The sequence below is a fragment of the Staurois parvus genome, unplaced genomic scaffold (genome assembly GCF_062004578.1).
Source record: "Staurois parvus isolate SC_StPar_1 unplaced genomic scaffold, SC_StPar_1.0 ptg000670l, whole genome shotgun sequence".
Lineage (NCBI taxonomy): Eukaryota > Metazoa > Chordata > Amphibia > Anura > Ranidae > Staurois > Staurois parvus.
In genome coordinates this window covers 3,131,239-3,149,082 of record NW_028318466.1, presented here as the reverse complement: position 1 = coordinate 3,149,082, position 17,844 = coordinate 3,131,239, and the positions used below count along the sequence as shown (strand labels likewise).

Below are 17,844 nucleotides of genomic sequence, written 5' to 3'. Positions count from 1 at the left end.
GGTGGTGATCAGCGACTTGTAGTTATGACTTTGATAGTGTGACAGGCAATCTAGCACTAACAGACACTGACTGGGAGGGACACAAACTGAATAACACTGAGGTTGCTAGTGACACTAATACAGTGATCAGTGATATAATACTGTGCACTATACGAATTACACTGGCTGGGAGGGGGTTAACATCACAGGGCAATTAAGCGGTTAACTTTGTGCCTAAAAAGTGTAATGCATGCTGCTTTCACTCTGGCAGTTTTTTTTTTCTCCCTGCATTTCGAGAAGAAGAAACAGCCAGATCACTGTTCTGTGTACACAGAGTTTTGTGTGTTTGTAAATACAGAACCCTGTGCTGTGATTGGACACAGCCGATTAGCAGGTTTCAGCCGAAATCATTGGACAAACATCCATCCAGTTCAACCATAGAAAAAAAAAAAGTTATAATCCTATACCCACAGTTGATCCAGAGGAAGGCAAAAAAACCCCAGCAAAGCATGATCCAATTTGTTCCTGCTGGGAAAAAAAATTCCTTCCTGATCCCCTGAGAGGCAATCAGATATTCCCTGGATCAACTTTCCCTATAAATGTTCGTATCCAGTTATATTCTGTGTATCCAAGAAAGAATCCAGGCCTTTTTTGAAGCAATCCACTGAGCTGGCCAGAACCAACTCTTGAGGGAGTCTATTCTACATTCTCACAGCTCTCACTGTGAAGAAACCTTTCCATGTTTGGAGATTAAATTTCTTTTCCTCCAGATGTAAAGAGTGCCCCCTTGTCCTCTGTGATGACCTCAGGGTGAATAACTTTACACCGAGTTCACTACATGAACCACTGATGTATTTATACATGTTGATCATATCCCCCTTAATCTCCTCTTCTCAAGAGAGAATAAATTCAGTTCCTCTAATCTGTCCTCATAGCTGAGCTCCTCCATGCCTCTTATCAGTTTGGTTGCCCTTCTCTGTACTTTCTCCAGTTCCCCAATGTTCTTTTTGTGAATTGGTGCCCAAAACTGAACTACATATTCCAGATGAGGTCTTACTAATGATTTGTACAGGGGTAATATGATATCTCTCTCTCTGGAGTCTATACCTCTTTTAATACAAGAGGATTTTGCTTGTTTTAGAAACCGCAGCTTGGCATTGCATGCCATTATTAAGCTTGTGATCTACCAGAACCCCCAGATCCTTCTCCACCATTGATTCCCCCAGTTGTCCTCCCCCCTAGTATGTATGATGCATGCATATTCTTAGCCCCCAAGTACATAACCTTACATTTATCAATATTAATCCTCATTTGCCACATAGTTGCCCAATTAAACAGTGCATTGAGGTCGGCTTGTAAATTGAAGACATCCTGTAAGGACGTTATTCCACTGCACAGCTTGGTGTCATCTGCAAAGACTGAAATGGGATTTTTAATCTCAGACTCTATATATCGTTTATAAATATATTAAAAAGTAAGGGTCCCAACACTGAACCCTAAAATAAACCAGTGCCTGAACCCAACCAAATGATTAATTAGTGCTTCTGTTCATAGATGAAAAACATCAATACCGTATTTGCCGGCGTATAAGACGACTTTTTGACCCTTGAAAATCTTCTCAAAAGTCGGGGGTCGTCTTATACGCCGGTACACATGTTTAGGGGGGCTGCGGCATTAAGTACAGGGGTTTGCAGGGGCTGATGTCTCTTACCTGGATCCAGTCCCACGACGATCCGGTCCAGGAAGCGCGGCGTCTCCTTCAGTTCGGCCACTGGATGTTCGTGCGGCTGCTCGGCTCCGCCTCCTCACCGGTGATTGGCCGCCAGAACTGTAGCTCAGGAAAGGCACACAGGCGGCCAATCACCGGTGAGGGGGCGGAGCCGAGCGGCCCCGCGAAAATTGAGTGCCGGAGCAGCAGGTAAGTGTTCTGTGTAGAGGTGCTGCTGCAACCACATATGCTGGCTGCAGCAGCACCATACGAGAACAGGGTCAGCAAGTCTCAGTGGGAGGAATAGTGCCCCATCATTGGTGTCACTGATACCAATGATGGGGCACTATTCCTCCCACTGACACCAACGATGGGGCACTATTCCTCCCCCCCACTGACACCAATGATGGGGCACTATTCCACCCCCCACTGACACCAATGATGGGGCACTATTCCACCCCCCACTGACACCAATGATGGGGCACCATTCCTCCCACTGACACCAATGATGGGGCACCATTCCTCCCACTGACACCAATGATGGGGCACCATTCCTCCCACTGACACCAATGATGGGGCACTATTCCTCCCACTGACACCAATGATGGGGCACTGTTCCTCCCACTGACACCAATGATGGAGCACTATTCCTCCCACTGACACCAATGATGGGGCACCATTCCTGCCACTGATACCAATGATGGGGCACCTATTCCCCCCACTGATACCAATGATGGGACACTATTCCTCCCACTGATACCAATGATGGGGCACTATTCCTGCCACTGATACCAATGATGGGGCACTATTCCTCCCACTGACACCAATGATGGGGCACTGTTCCTCCCACTGACACCAATGATGGAGCACTATTCCTCCACTGATACTAATGATAGGGCACTATTCCTCCCACTAATACCAATGATGGGGCACTATTCCTGCCACTAATGCCAATGATGGGGCACTATTCCTGCCACTAATACCAATGATGGGGCACTATTCCTCCCACTGACATCAATGATGGGGCACTATTCCTCCCACTGGTGTGCATTGGAAGAGGGGTAGTCTTATACGGCGAGTATAGCCCAAACACTACATTTTAGCAGGAAAAGTAGGGGGGTCGTCTTATACGCCGGCAAATACGGTACATAAAAACCAATATAACCACAGTGCAAAAATTAATATAAATATCAATAATAAAAAATTGTTCCGTCAGTGAAGAAATGAATAAAAATTAGTAAAATAAATTTCATCAGTGAAATAAATGTAAATATATGAAAAATATATTAAAAAATGAGTTTTATAAATTTTTTCACTGATTGAACAATTTTTTTATTATTATTATAACCATTTTTTATTATTGATATTCTTTATTATTTATATAAGTCATTTGCTGTTTATTTATTAGAGATTCTCCTAACTTCCAATATTAATGATCGCATAGGAAATGAAGGGAATCTCCCCAACTCTATTTTTCCTATATGGTGTGTAATCTGGGTAGTTCTCTGGAAGTCATTTGAATCCCTGAACCATGACTCTGTAACTGCACCAAGGTCCAAGTTATCCCCAGGCATAGAACTGTCAGCTTACAAGGCTTGGTTTACCAGAAGCATTCAAGCACGTAACAAGCCTGCTATCCACTGTTGGATTGGTATGAGAGGGTGTGTGACTACACTTTCTTCAGATTTAGAAATAAGGCTCATTATTGGTTTTATGTTATTGTGTAGTTATGTTTTGAATCGGGTGATCATGCAGTTGTTGAATTGTGACTCTATATTTAACTCATTTACAGTTATAAGTATTTCCCTTCTGTATTTTTTTTTTATTTCGCAAACCTTCAAACCACTGTCCTTATTTCCTTCTCAGCATGTCCTCAGGTCACAGCCAAACAAAGAAAATGTAGAGTGTTGGACTGGAAACTGCTGACTTATATGTCAGGAAAATGATTAATTTGTGCTCCAAAAACTCCATAAAAGCAGATTAACTTAAAGTGGAACTGCACTACATTTGAGCATCACAAACCAAATATTCTATTTAATTCATTTTTAATATTCAAAGCAAACTCACCCATCCATCCATGTCTCCATGCTTTATTTTGCTGAAAAATCATTTAGAAAAACATCCCCTAGCATTTCTGGCCATGGCCATCTTGGGTAAGGGCAGATGATTCATGTAGCATTTACTTCCTGTATTCCATCTGCCCGTAGCTCAAGCATTGGTTGAGCTGAGAACCCTCCCTCCCCTGCTGAAAACTGCTGGGATGTATGACATAATTTGCGTAGGCACGGAAAGCAGAAAGTAACTGAATAAATGTAAAAAAATAAAAAGTAAAACAAATAAATATGATATCCTTTACTATCCATTGGCTAGTGCTAGCAGCATAGGGATTACAAATAGTCCAGGTTGATTGTAAGAGTGAAGTTCCACTTTATGCAGAATAATAGTGACTTGCTAATGATCAGGATAGGGTTATTTGTGTTAGAATCACTGGTGCTACTGAAAAGATTTTTCAATCTGTCAAAAGTATACATGAATTTTGTTTTGTATATGTGTTCAAGTATGGCAAACCAGAGATCCTGAATGCCATATGTTTTCTGGGCCAAGGATTTAGAAACTATAGCAGTGATCAGCGACTTGTAGTGTGACTTTGATAGTGTGGTAGGCAATCTGGCACTAACAGACACTGACTGGGAGGGACACTAACTGAATAACACTGACGTTGCTAGTGACACTAATACAGTGATTCGTGATAATACTGTGCACTATACTCATTACACTGGCTGGGAGGGGGTTAACATGACAGGGCAATTAACCAGTTAACTTTGTGTGTCAAAAGTATAAATCAATATTTTTGTATATGTGTTTAAGTATGGCAAACCAGAGATCCTGAACGCCATATGTTTTCTGGGCCAAGGATTTAGAAACTTTTTAAGAGTTAAGATTAGCATGACAGCCCGAAAACTAGCATTTTCAAAATGAGAGATCTGCAGTGGCAGTCGTCTTGTTTTCTTGGTACAAGTTTCCTTTAAAACCGGTAAATATAACTTGAACATCACTGATGATTGTACTTGCTAATTAATAATATGATATTGTGGTTTTCAGAAGTCTGCAAACCCATCAAGATGGACAATGAAAAATAGATTCACAGATAGCCAATTTGGCCCAGGAGGTGTACTTCTTTTTCTTTTTTTTTTAGCCCTCTGAGGCATACACACTGATTAGCCATAATTCTATGACCACCCACCTAATATTGAGTAGGTCCCCCTTTTGCTGCCAAAACAGCCTTGACCCATCGAGGCATGGACTCCGTTAGACCTCTTAAGGTATGCTGTGGTATCTGGCTCCAAGCCGTCAGTAGCAAATCCTTTAAATCCTGTAAGTTGTGGGGCTCCATGGATCAGACTTGTTTTTCCAACACATCCTACCCATGCTTGATTGGATTGAGATCTGGAGAATTAGGAGGCCAAACACTTTGAACTTGCTGTTGTGCTTCTCAAATCATTCTTGAACCATTTTTGCAGTGTGGCAGGGTGCAATATCCTGATGAAAGAGGCCACTACAATCAGTGAATACCGCTTTTATAAAGGCGTATGCTTGGTCCACAAATAGGTTAAGGAAGGTAGGATGTGTCAAGTAACATCCACATGAATGGCAGGACCAAAAGTTTCCCAGCAGAACATTGCCAAAAGCATCACACTGCCTCCTCCGGCTTGTCTTCTTCCCATACTGCATCCTGATGCCAACTCTGAAAAGTGATTTATCAGACCAGGCCACCTTCCTCCATTGTCCAGTTCTGATGCTCACGTACCCAGTGTAGGCTTTGGACATGGATCAGCATGGACATGCTGGCCAGTCTGCGTCTACGCAGTCCCATACAAAACAAACAGCGATGCCCATTTCTTCTGCTTTCAAAACATCTTCAGGGACATGTTTACTTGCTGCCTAATTTATCTCTGACTTTCAGATGTCATTGTAATGAGTTAATCAATGTTATTCACTTAACCTGTCAGTTGTCATAAATTTACAGCTGAACAGTGCACTACTCCAACCTGATCATTCACAGCTGATTTTTAGAATATATGATACCCTCCTACAGGAAAACTCTCCAAATTTTCCTGAATATTGGAATAGGGATATCCTGAACATAACTGAGCAGTTATGGTATTAATGATCTAACTCCTACTTCAGCACAGTTATAACTGCACAGGAAAAACTAAGTTGGTTAAAGATTTCCATATAGATTATTTCACCTCTGCTAAATTGTTTAAAATGGGCAAAAGATACACACCTACCTGTTCAAAATGTCAAATGGCGGGCAGAGATGTTATTTGTATATAATGGGAGTATAATAAAATTAGCAAACACTTTTCTCCTGCGCTGGGAATGGACTCAGCAGAACCAATGTGAACGTTCTGGAATATGCACTGGTGCATTATCGTTTAAAAATATTTATTGAGAGAAAAAGGTAAGTATCATACTCACAATCGACATATAAAACACAGGCATATCACAATGAACAAGGTGTTCAAGGGATATCACAATGAACAAGGTGTTCAATCCAAATAGCATCTGAATCCATACGATGGAACCCTGGATGACCAACTGGCTGACGCGTTTCGAGGACTCAGCCTCTTCCTCAGAGCCAGTTGGTAATCCAGGGTTCCATTGTATGGACTCAGATGCTATTTGGATTAAACACCTTTTTCATTGTGATAGGCCTGTGTTTTATATGTCCATTGAGAGTAGGATATTTACCTTTTTTCTCTCAAATATTTTTAAATGATAATGCACTACTGCATATTCCAGAACGTTCACATTGGTTCTGCTGAGTCCATGTGACCGTTCTGGAATATGCAATAGTGCATTATCGTTTAAAAATATTTATTGAGAGAAAAAGGTAAGTGTCATACTCACAATGGACATATAAAACTGTCAGGGAGTGAGGAGCCAGACACACAAGTAGGTGCAATTAAAGGTAGGTTTATTTACACAGAAACAAGGCAAGAGTCTATGCAAGTCCTACAGCAACAGCGGATGACCTGGTAGGACAGAAGTTCTCCTGCCGAGGTTGTCTTCCAGGATAATCAAGTCGAGAACCAGCGGGAATCGTAGCCAAAGCCGGGGTCAGAAGCCAGGAAGAATGGTCACCAGAGCCGGGGTCAGAAGCCAGGAAGAATGGTCACCAGAGCCGGGGTCAGAAGCCAGGAAGAATGGTTGCCAGAACCGGGGTCAGAAGCCAGGAAGAATGGTTGCCAGAGCCGGGGTCAGAAGCCAGGAAGAATGGTTGCCAGAGCCGGGGTCAGAAGCCAGGAAGAATGGTTGCCAGAGCCGGGGTCAGAAGCCAGGAAGAATGGTTGCCAGAGCCGGGGTCAGAAGCCAGGAGGAGTCTTAGCCAAAGCCGAGTCGGTATCCAGGAGAGCAAAGAGTTAACTGAACAGGAGCCTGCTGCTGTGCAACAGACAGGACACGAATGCAATGGACAGCTGCAAACAGCAGACTTAAATGTGATAAGCCGCCACCTCCTGGGGGAGCCGCAGAGGGCTGAAAGCATAAAGGATCCCACAATGCTTTGCAGACCTAAGATGGATGCCAGCACATGGAGCAGCACAAGCCCTGAGGAAAGGTAGGACCTTGATAAAAACACAGGCATATCACAGTAAACAAGGTGTTCAATCCAAATACCATCTGAATCCATACGATGGAACCCTGGATGACCAACTGGCTGATGCGTTTCGAGGACTCGGCCTCTTCCTCAGAGCCAGTTGTTCAATCCAAATAGCATCTGTGTCCATACGATGGAACCCTGGATGAACACCTTGTTCATTGTGATATGCCTGTGTTTTATATGTCCATTGTGAGTATGATACTTACCTTTTTTCTCTACATAAATATTTTTTAACGATAATGCACTAGGCCGCTGCGCCCTCTTTTAATTTTTTCATTTGCATATAATAAAATTAGACCTGTCTGGTCACAAATTCTCTGATTCAACGCCTCAGAATTTTACCATCCCCAATATATGGTGTTTTTTGGTGAAATGGATCTTAGTGCTCCCAAAAAACTTTGTTTTTGTTTTTCTATGCAAGGAAAACTATAGTGTTGAATTGTACATCCACTCTAGACATCAATGCATGGAAGCGACTATTTTATAACGCACTGCCCCTCTATAGAATGGCTTATAAGTTTGGAGGATGTCCTACCAAGTTTGATAAAATCTAAGGAGAATTAGTCCCCTTCTGTGAACATCGTAGTCCTGTCTGATGCTCTCACCGATAATACAGCAACCCCAACATCCCCAGGCACAATCGCACCCTAACTGCCTTCCTAGGTTTGCATTTACAAATGACACACAATTGGTTGAAGTGAACATCATCACACATCTGTGTTCATTATTCTCATGGATCTGTGAAGGAAAGACTGCAAGTTCCACCTGCCACTGTGAGAGAGAGACTCTGTTTTCAGTGGACCACAAGTGCAACGACCTCACTGAATTTGTAGCCCATTGCTTACTTTCTCCAAATCCATAACCAAAGGTCTGTGACTCTGTATGGACATGGGACTGGAGGAAGGATCTGTAGAAGTCTTTGCATTGTGAGTGTCTTGGCTTTGGATAAATTGTATCCATGTGCCTTGACCTGCTTATTAAGTAAATAAACAAATTGATAATGTGTTCAATTTCTGTGAGTTTACTCAAAGACTATTGGGGGAAGCACAGAACTTGCAGTTTCTGGTGTTCTCAGCCTATCCACTCTTTACATTAGCTGAGTTCTGCCTGTCTTGATGGGATGATATATTTTGTTATGTCATGAAGGTCAGATCTGTAAGATTATGGAAGCATTAATGTAATCCTTTCTATATCCATTGCAAAGAGATCTACGTGAATGATGAACCATTGTAATATTGCTCATAATGTGTATTGTATGGCTTCAACAACAAGCCTGTGAATTTAAAGAGAATATGTACAGTTGTGCAGAAATACATGAACTCCATCCCGTACATCATTTGTGCTTATGTTATCGTCTACACCATGTTTCTTAGCAGGTTTATGTTTTAAACTGATTTGAGTATGAAGGCATTATGCTGGTCATACACAGTTCAAATTTTGGTTGATTCCTTCTCCTCTGGCTAAAATTTGAGCCATGGCTCGACACCACCTGGCTTGATAGATTTGGATCTAAACATCAAAGGAGTGGGGTGGAAAACTCTCAGTTGAACAGTGACTGAAGCCAATTAGATGCAGTAAATGTTTGGGTATTCTGACAACCATAGGAGCAGTGACTATTACAGTACCAGAACCAACAGGGAGATTCCTCCACCTATAGCGGGCATGGGGGAATCAATTGATTTCAGTGCATGGAGCTAAATGAGAGAAATCTTATCATGAATGGCTAGGCTTAGTGTGTGTATGCTATGGTAAACTCCCTTGTTGTCTGGACTAGACTGCCTCTGATATCCCCAGTCATTGATCACTGTCTAAAGACAATGGGAAGTCCACAAGGTTTTGTTTATGAATCATGATTACTTGGCTCTTTGTTCCTTTGTGTAATGACACAAAAAGAAGCATCATTCTCCAATGTGCCTCAAGGTCATATTTTTACTAGAACAGTAGTAAACTCCACTTTTTATCTTGTACCTACAGGCAGGGGCGTATTTACCACAAGGCAAACAAGGCATTTGCCTAGGGTGGCATTTTTCAGGGGGGCAGCGGCATTTTTAAGGGGCCAGCGCCACCCACCAGAAGAAGGGATGGAAGAAGAGACACCACATGGGGAACAGGTGGGATCTGAGAGAGGTTGCTTGATGGTGTATGCAGAGCCTGCCTCTTGTTCCCAGTGATGTTAGGAGCTGTGAAGGTGAGTGTCTTCTCTCTCGCCGGGGGGGGCCAGTGTATGTGGTAGTGGAAGGCTTTCTCGGGTGTGCGGGGGAGGGGGGGGGGTTTGAGTATTGTTGGTCAATGTCAGGCTCTTTTTGTGGGGGAGGGGGTTGTTCGTCTGTGTCAGGGTCTCCGTGGGAGGGAGCTTATTTTTGTGTTGCCTAGTGCAGCATGAAACCTAAATACACCACTGCCTCTATAGGGAAGCCTGTAGTAAGGCTTACCTGTAGGTACAGTGATTATCTCTTAAATGTGCACCGTTTAGAAGATATTTAGATAAGTAACAGCCAGTTACATCACCCGCTCATGCGCACTGCGCTCTCAATAGGTGGCATATGTGACGGCATGCATGAAAGTGACGTCATCATGGCTCTAATTATGTGAGTTGTTGTTGACTTGTTTATAAAGGTGCAGAGCTGTTATCCTTATACTGCCTTCACTACTTAGGAAAGAGGAAAGATGTCGCTGGACCCGTCTGTTTATTTTATTGGTATTGTTATCTTAAAGCAGAGTTCCACTCACCCTGTCAAAAAATAAAAGTCAGCAGCTACAAAAACTGTAGCTGCTGACTTTTAAAAAAACAGCCACTTACCTGTGGCTGTGTCCCCCGCAGCCCGTTTCACTAGCCGTCCTGTATTCCAGGAGGCCGGTATCTTCAGTGTGGGCATCCAGCTGTGCAGCTTGCGGTTTCACAGCCAGGTACCCACTGCGCATGCGCGAGTAGCGCTGCGCTTCATGAATGGTCTTGTAGTCTTCTGGGACCTGCCACGTGTCCCAAAAGACTACAGGGAGGGAGGGAGAACACGTTCCGTTTCCAATCACATAGGCGATCAGACCAGAAGTGGGAGCGGGTACCTGCTCCCCCTCCTGCCCCCCAAAGGTGCCAATCCTTAATGGGGAGCAGTCCTTAAAGCGGAACTTCCCCTTTTGGGTGGAGCTCCGCTTTAAGGTATTATTGTTGGTGTAAATGACTTGGTTCCTGGGCAGGCAGCTTCTGCACCCCAGAGGATCTCCACAGTCTCCTTGTATTGTGGTGTAAAAAGAGTTGAAATGCAAGCGCGACACCACTGCTAAGAGGTCCAGATACAACTTTATTCCATTAAAAGTCAGGGGTACAATTCAAAAAGTGACCAATGCATTTCGGGGGTCTAAATGCCCCCTTCATCTGGGCTTGACTGGCAACAAAGTGGACAAACCAGAAGTGAACTGGACCTACAATGGTATTTTTTCCAGTGTTAATTTAAAGCACAAGCCTATTCAGCAGCTTGCGTGGCTTGGTTATGTCATTGATTTAGAACAGCCTTTTTCAGCCTTGGTGCCTTCAGGTTTCTTCAGGGGTGCCTAGGTAAAATGCCAAAAAAATGTCCACAAATTGTATACAAGCTAGTGGATGGAGGAAGCTTTCCTTTTAGTTACCCAAAGCCACAGGTTTCCACTGTGCACCATTACAACCTAGCTGCCGGTGTCCCAACAACCAATGATGTCATCAGTAGATAAGGAGGATAACTGGCACATGCACAGCATCCTTGTTTGCCCCTCTATGTCAACATGGAGTCACATTCGCTGAATGATATCCTTGTTTGCCCCTCTATGTCAACATTGGAGTCACATTCGCTGAATGATATCCTTGTTTGCCCCTCTACATCAACATTGGAGTCACATTTGCTGAACGATATCCTTGTTTGCCCCTCTATGTCAACATGGATTCACATTCGCTGAATGATATCCTTGTTTGCCCCTCTATGTCAACAATGGAGTCACATTCGCTGAATGATATCCTTGTTTGCCCCTCTACATCATCATTGGAGTCGCATTCGATGAATGAAGGAGAGAAACCTTGGAATACCTGTCTGTACCAGTGTTTGTTTTGGAAGAAAAAAAAAATCACCTTTAACCACATGCCGCCCAGCCACTGTATAAATACGGCGGCTGGGGAAAAGCACGTTTTAAAACGTGTGTTTTGAAAACAGGTAGGGGGCGTGCGCGAGGCGCGCCGCCACCCTACCTGTCCCGCCGATCACAGCCGCGGATGTCAGTCGCCGGGTCACAGACGGTCGTTACCGGCTATGTCCCGGTGATCGGCGGCAATCACTGACAGAGAGCACAGCTGTGCTTTCTGTCAGTTCCCTGACCGCTCAAGGACACGCGGATCGAGACAGAAGAGTTTCTCTCTCCAGATCAGCGGTGTTCCCTTCAGTACACACCCCCGCCCCCTACTCCCCTCACACAGTTAACCCTTTCCCTGAATAATAAACTTAAACCCTTCCTCCCCAGTGCCATTAGTACAGTGTCAGTGTTTTTTTTTTTTTTTTTTTTTTTTTTTTTTGTATTGATCACTGTATTGGTGTCACTGGGGATGTCAGTGACCCCAAGTCAGTACCCCCCAATGTCAGAATGTCTGCCGCAGTCCCGCCATAAGTCGCTGATCGCCGCCATAAGTCGCTGATCGCCGCCATTATTAGTATAAAAAAAACCTAAAAATCCCAGTATCTTTCCCGCCATTTGTAAACGCTATAACTTTCACGTAAACCAATTAATTTACAGGTATTAGGTTTTTTTGTAGCAAAGAAATGTCGCAGAATGCATTTTGGCAGAAATTTATGATTAAATTTGATTTTTTTATTTTTTTTACTGGACATGTTTTATAGCAAAAAGTCCAAAATATTGTTTTTTCCTCAAAATTGTCAGCCTTTTTATTTTATAGCGCAAAATATAAAAACCGCACAGGCGATCAAATACTACCGAAAGAAAGCTCAATTTGTGGGGAAAAAAAGGATGTAAATTTCATTTATGTACCGTATTTCATGACCGCGCAATTGTCCGTTAAACTAGCGCAGCGCTGTATAGCAAAAAAAAGGCGTAAATTACATTATCTATACCATAGTTTGTAGACGCTATAACTTTCACACAAAGCAATCAATATACACTTATTGGGATTTTTTTTTTACCAAAAACATGTAGCAGAATACATTTTGGCCTAAATTTATAACTAACTTTGAGTTTACTATATATTTTTTATAGCTGAAAGTAAAAAATATCGTTTTTTTTTTAAATTTTTGGCCTTTTTTTGTTTATAGCGTGAAAAATAAAAAGCGCACAAATGATCAAATACCACCGAAAGAAAGCTCTATTTGTGTGAAAAAAAGGACGTAAATTTCGTTTGGGTGCAGCATTGCATGACCGCGCAATTATCAGTTGAATTAGTGCAGCGCCGAGTAGCAAAAAGAGGCCTGCTAATTAAGGGGGGTAAATCCTCTGGAGGTCAAGTGGTTAACTGTGGAGTGCTGAGTGTGTGGATGTCACTGTGTTTACGTCAAAGTTGTTTTTTTTTTTTTTTTTTTTTTTTCTTTTTACATTCTAGAATAGGGTGCCTCAAAATTGTGTGTGTCTTGAATGGAAAAAGTTGAGAAACACTGATTTAGAACATGAATGTGTCCTGGCAACTGATATATGAATGCTTGTTGCAGGTTGGTGACCAATTGAAAAGGACACCAAGAATATACATGACCTCTATAAAAAATTACAAGAGCGCAACTCTAGCTACCATATCAATGTCTTGGCTGTTTCTAAAGCATTCTAATATAGCCCTCTTAACATTGATAAAATTAGAGACAATATTTTTTTGTGTTTTTTTTTCTTTTTACCTCTATAATGTGATTTCGTGGAGAGGTGTAAGTGAGCATAAATAGGTAATGATGTTGCTTGTCTTGTCTTTCTGAAATATGCTATTGGATCCAGGAGTGCAGTAGTATCACCGCTTTTCTCCTGGTCGCTTTCAGACTATTCACAAGAGGCAGCTATGATCTGAGTCTTTTCCTCCCACACTCTAAAAGACATGCTGGTAGGTTTATTTGGATCCTGTCTAAATTGGCCCTAGTATGTGTATGTATGAATGTAAGTTAGGGACCTTAAATTGTACACCCCTTGAGGGTTAGGGACTGACGTGAATGTACAATATATATGTAAAGTGCTGCGTAAATTGATGGTGCTATATTATTATTATTTTTATTATTAATATCTGTAAAATAATTCTGACATGCTTCCACACAACAAATTGCCAGCAAACGTTAGTGCCTCTGTGTCGGCATGGGGTGGGGGCATTGAGGTCAGGGTATCCATACTGTAGACACTCCTGTCTCCACTGCTTATTCAACCCCCACAGCACAGCATCCATGGTTGCTAAGACACAATTGGATGTGCAACCGTCAGCATCATAGCGACCAATTATGCATTCCTGGCCCCGTTCAGCTGCTGGAGATTCCTGTCATTACCTAAATATGGCCAGTTACACCAGCGGGCATCTCTGACCCGTTTTCTTTACAATCGGCTGTAGGCCAGGGAACCTTCAGCTAGCAGCTGAATAGGGCCAAGATGAGTCATTTAGTAGGAAGCTGGCGATTGCTGGCATCCTAGTGACCACAAGCCCTGTGCGGGAAGCTGTCACATTCATGACAGATTCCCAGCACGGACATGCTCCACTCTGGGGGTTGGAGTCTCTCTGTATACCAACTCAGAGCTGGTCTTAACTACTGCCAGTTTCCTAATATTCAAACTGATAGTAGTTCTTTTTAAATCTATTGCAGCCATAGCAATAGATTCTTAAAGTGGTGCAAACAGGAAATACCTGAATCTGTAAAATGAGTTGGAACTTGGAACAAAAATGTTGCAATGCTATCCTGACAGCCAATTTTAGGGGCCATACTACCAAAAAAGAAGCCTTTACTGCATCAATGACACAAAAAGGCCTGGTTAGGCATGTCAAGGTGTTGTCAGGCATATTGTAGCCGGGCTTTTTTGTGGCATTGGTGCAGTAAAAGCTTCTGTCTTTACCACCTCGACCTTGTTCAAGTATCACCGTATTGTACTCCTTAAAAACAACCACACCATCTTTTTCCAGAGCAGCCTGTATTTCTTTTGAGGTTGCCTGTGGGTTTTTCTTTGAATCCCAAACAATTCTTCTGGCAGTTATGGCTGCAATCTTTCTTGGTCTACCTGACCTTGGCTTGGTATCAAGAGATCCCCGAACTTTCCACTTCTTAATAGGTGATTTAACAGTACTGATTGGCATATTCAAGGCTTTGGACATCTATTTATTTCCTTTTTCATCTTTATAAAGTTCCGTTCCCTTGTTATGCAGGACTTTTGACAGTTCTTTTCTGATCCCCATGGCTCAGTATCTAGCCTAGTCAGTGCTTCCACATAAGAGCTAACAAACTCATTGACTATTTATACACTGACACTAATTGCAATTTAAAAAGCCACATATGTGGGACATTAACCTCTAATTGGCATTTTAACCCGTGTGTGTCACCTTGTGTGTCTGTACCAAGGCCAAACATTCCAGGGTATGTAAACTTTTAATCATGGCCATTTGGGTGATTTCTGTTATCATTATTATTTAAAAAGGAGCCAAACAACTATTTGATAATAAATGGCTTCATATGATCATCATCCTTCAATTAAAGAGCATTTTTTGGCATGATCAGTCATATTTTCAATATAAATGCCAAAATATCACAATTTCTGCCAGGGTATGCAAACGTTTGAGCACAACTGTACATTGAATCAGTGGCTCCATTGAAAATATTGGGAGCATTTGCAAAACTTGCTCAGTAGAAGCATACAAACTGGGTATGGAGTTTTGCTTATCTTTTCCATCACAAAATATTAAAGTACACTTCATCCTTCTGGTTTTCATCCTTTTGCGGGTTTTATAGCCGACCCTGCTGACCTCTTACCTGCTACTTACGTCGTACTAGGTTATGGTAGTGAATACTCCCCACATCACTTTTTCCATCCATCCATCATCATTACATATAATCATGCTGTACAGTTCATTATTCCCATAATTCTGCTTCTTCTGGCTTAATGTTGCCTTTGTCTCGTCCTTGACTTGAAATTTTTCCGAAGTCTCTAATACTATACACATTCACAGTGTGACTTAGATTGTATGTGGCTGCCAATATTTTAACCGCGTTGTTCAATAAATGCAGCTCTCTATGCCCTACTGAGTTGCTTAATCCGAATAAAACAGTAGAACTATAGCTGTAAAGCTTTTCAGTCCCATTATGATTCGAATATTGCATAAAAGTTGGCATAGAACACCTACATCATTCTGAGAACTTTCAGTCCCTGTCTGGCTTTTTTTTTTTGGGCAGCCCTTTATACTGTATGGCTGCCAGACACATCCTCAGGGAGGCATAGGAATTCCCCGTTCATTCAGAGATGAAGAATTTAGGTTGGCATATTCTGGAGCTTGTTCAACCAGATTTCTAGCTTCCAAAATACCTCAATGACTGGAATCGGTGTTAATTTCTAAGTTAACATTTGCTTTTTTTAATTCTAATTACTTTGCAGTTTTGTTGCAGGTATATGTTCAGCATGCAGGGGCGGACTGACAACTCATGGGGCCCCCAGGCAATTGGGGATCATGGGGCCCCTGTGTCCTTGCCCAAACTCAAAAAAGCCTATGAAAAAGGTACCAGGGGCAACTTATGGGGCCCCCTACTGACCCGGGCCCTCAGGCAGTGCCTGAGTTTCCAAATGGTCAGTCCGCCCCTGGCAGCATGTAAGAATTTTTCATGTGATTGTTACATTGTTTTTTTGTTTTATATGCTTTAAACTTCTTTTTCTTTAATAACCATTTGTCTTTTTTTTTTTTTTCCATAGGATTTAAGTGCCCAGTCTGTTCAAAGTTCATTCCCACAGATGAAATGGACTTACATCTCGTGATGTGCTTAACAAAGCCAAGAATAACATACAATGGTAGGTGTTACCGTTTTTTAAATGTCATCTAGCTGATTGTGTCCAGGCACAGACATCCATCTACAACTGCAGCTAACAGCTTAGTGTACAGCTATGTGTGAACAGTGACAGCCGCTGTCTGCTATTCACATGCCCTGGTCATTTCAATCACAAGAATCCGCTGATTCTTGCCACTGGAATCCCGTGGCCACATGTAACTGGCCATGTGAATGTGGCCTAAATGTAAACAATCTTTTAATACACTGGGCCCAGAATATGTTTTGTAGCTGTTATTTAGCTGAAACATTTTCTGCTTGTGTTGTCATGAATCCAGAGTGACTGTCCTTGATGTGAAAAGGAAATTTTATCTTTGTCTTGGTAATTGTGTTTCCTTTATCTCTGCCTGCAAGCTTGTGTTTATTAACGGAAGGTTGAGGCAATAAAGCTAAATTTCATACAAAATCTATTTTTGCATATTTACACATTTAGGCCTCCTGCACACTGGACATTTTTACAGCTGCCCCTAGGGGCGTCTGCCTTTTGTCCGGCACTGACACATTTTGGAATAAAATAGTTGCAGTCTATTCTTTATCCATCAAGACAATAAAAGAATCCACAGTATAAAAATATGAATGTGTTTCTGCCCCTTCCAGGGCTTAGGAAGGGGCGGAAACACGTTCATCTTTTTATAATGTGGATTCTTTTATTGTCTTGATGGATAAGGAATAAAGTCAGCAACTATTTTATTCCAAAGTATGTTGGTGCTGGACTTTCATTTTCCCTATGGCTGTCTATGGCAAGTACAACATATGTCCTGGCATAAATCACATACCCTATCCTAGGAATATTGAGTAAGGGTTTGTAGCTTCACAATCTTTTTTTTCTTTTCAAGTTTTTTTTTTTCTCCTCCTCTAAACTCCCCTGCATGCTACCAATGTGTCCATGCACATACAGTTGCAAGAAAAAGTATGTGAACCCATTGGGATTACGTGGAGTTTTGCATGAATTGGGCATAAAATGTGCTCTGAACGTCATCTAAGTCACAACAATAGAAGAACACAGTCTGCTGAACATAATACTACACAAACATTAGATGTTGCCATGGTTTAATTGCACATAGCATGTAAACATTCACAGTGCAGGGAGGAAAAAGTATGTGAACCTTTGGACTTAATAACTGGTTGACCCTCCTTTGGCAGCAATAACCTCAACCAAGCGTTTCCTGTAGTTGCAGATCAGACCTGCACAACGATCTGGAGTAATTTTGGACCACTCCTCTTCACAAAACTGTTTCAATGTAGCAATATTCTTGGGATGTCTGGTGTGAATCGCTCTCTTAAGGTCATGCCACAGCATTTCAATCGGGTTGAGGTCAGGACTCTGACTGGGCCACTCCAGAAGGCGTATTCTGTGCTGTTGCAGCCATTGTTTTGTTGAATTACTTGTATGCTTTGGGTCATTGTCCTGTTGCATCACCCATCCTCTGCGGAGCTTCAGTTGGAGGACAGATGGTCGTACGTTTTCCTGCAAAATGTCTTGA

General features: G+C 42.2%; 1 protein-coding gene across 1 annotated transcript in view; it reads left to right on the top strand.

Annotated features, from left to right (window-relative positions):
• The window catches only part of ZNRF2 (zinc and ring finger 2), a 178,362-nt gene that overhangs the window by 115,720 nt on the left and 44,798 nt on the right, over positions 1 to 17,844 (top strand). The window contains exon 2 of the mRNA XM_089652069.1: positions 16,230 to 16,325. Coding sequence (XP_089508195.1) covers positions 16,230 to 16,325 — 96 coding nt within the window. The remainder of the gene's footprint in view (positions 1 to 16,229; positions 16,326 to 17,844) is intronic.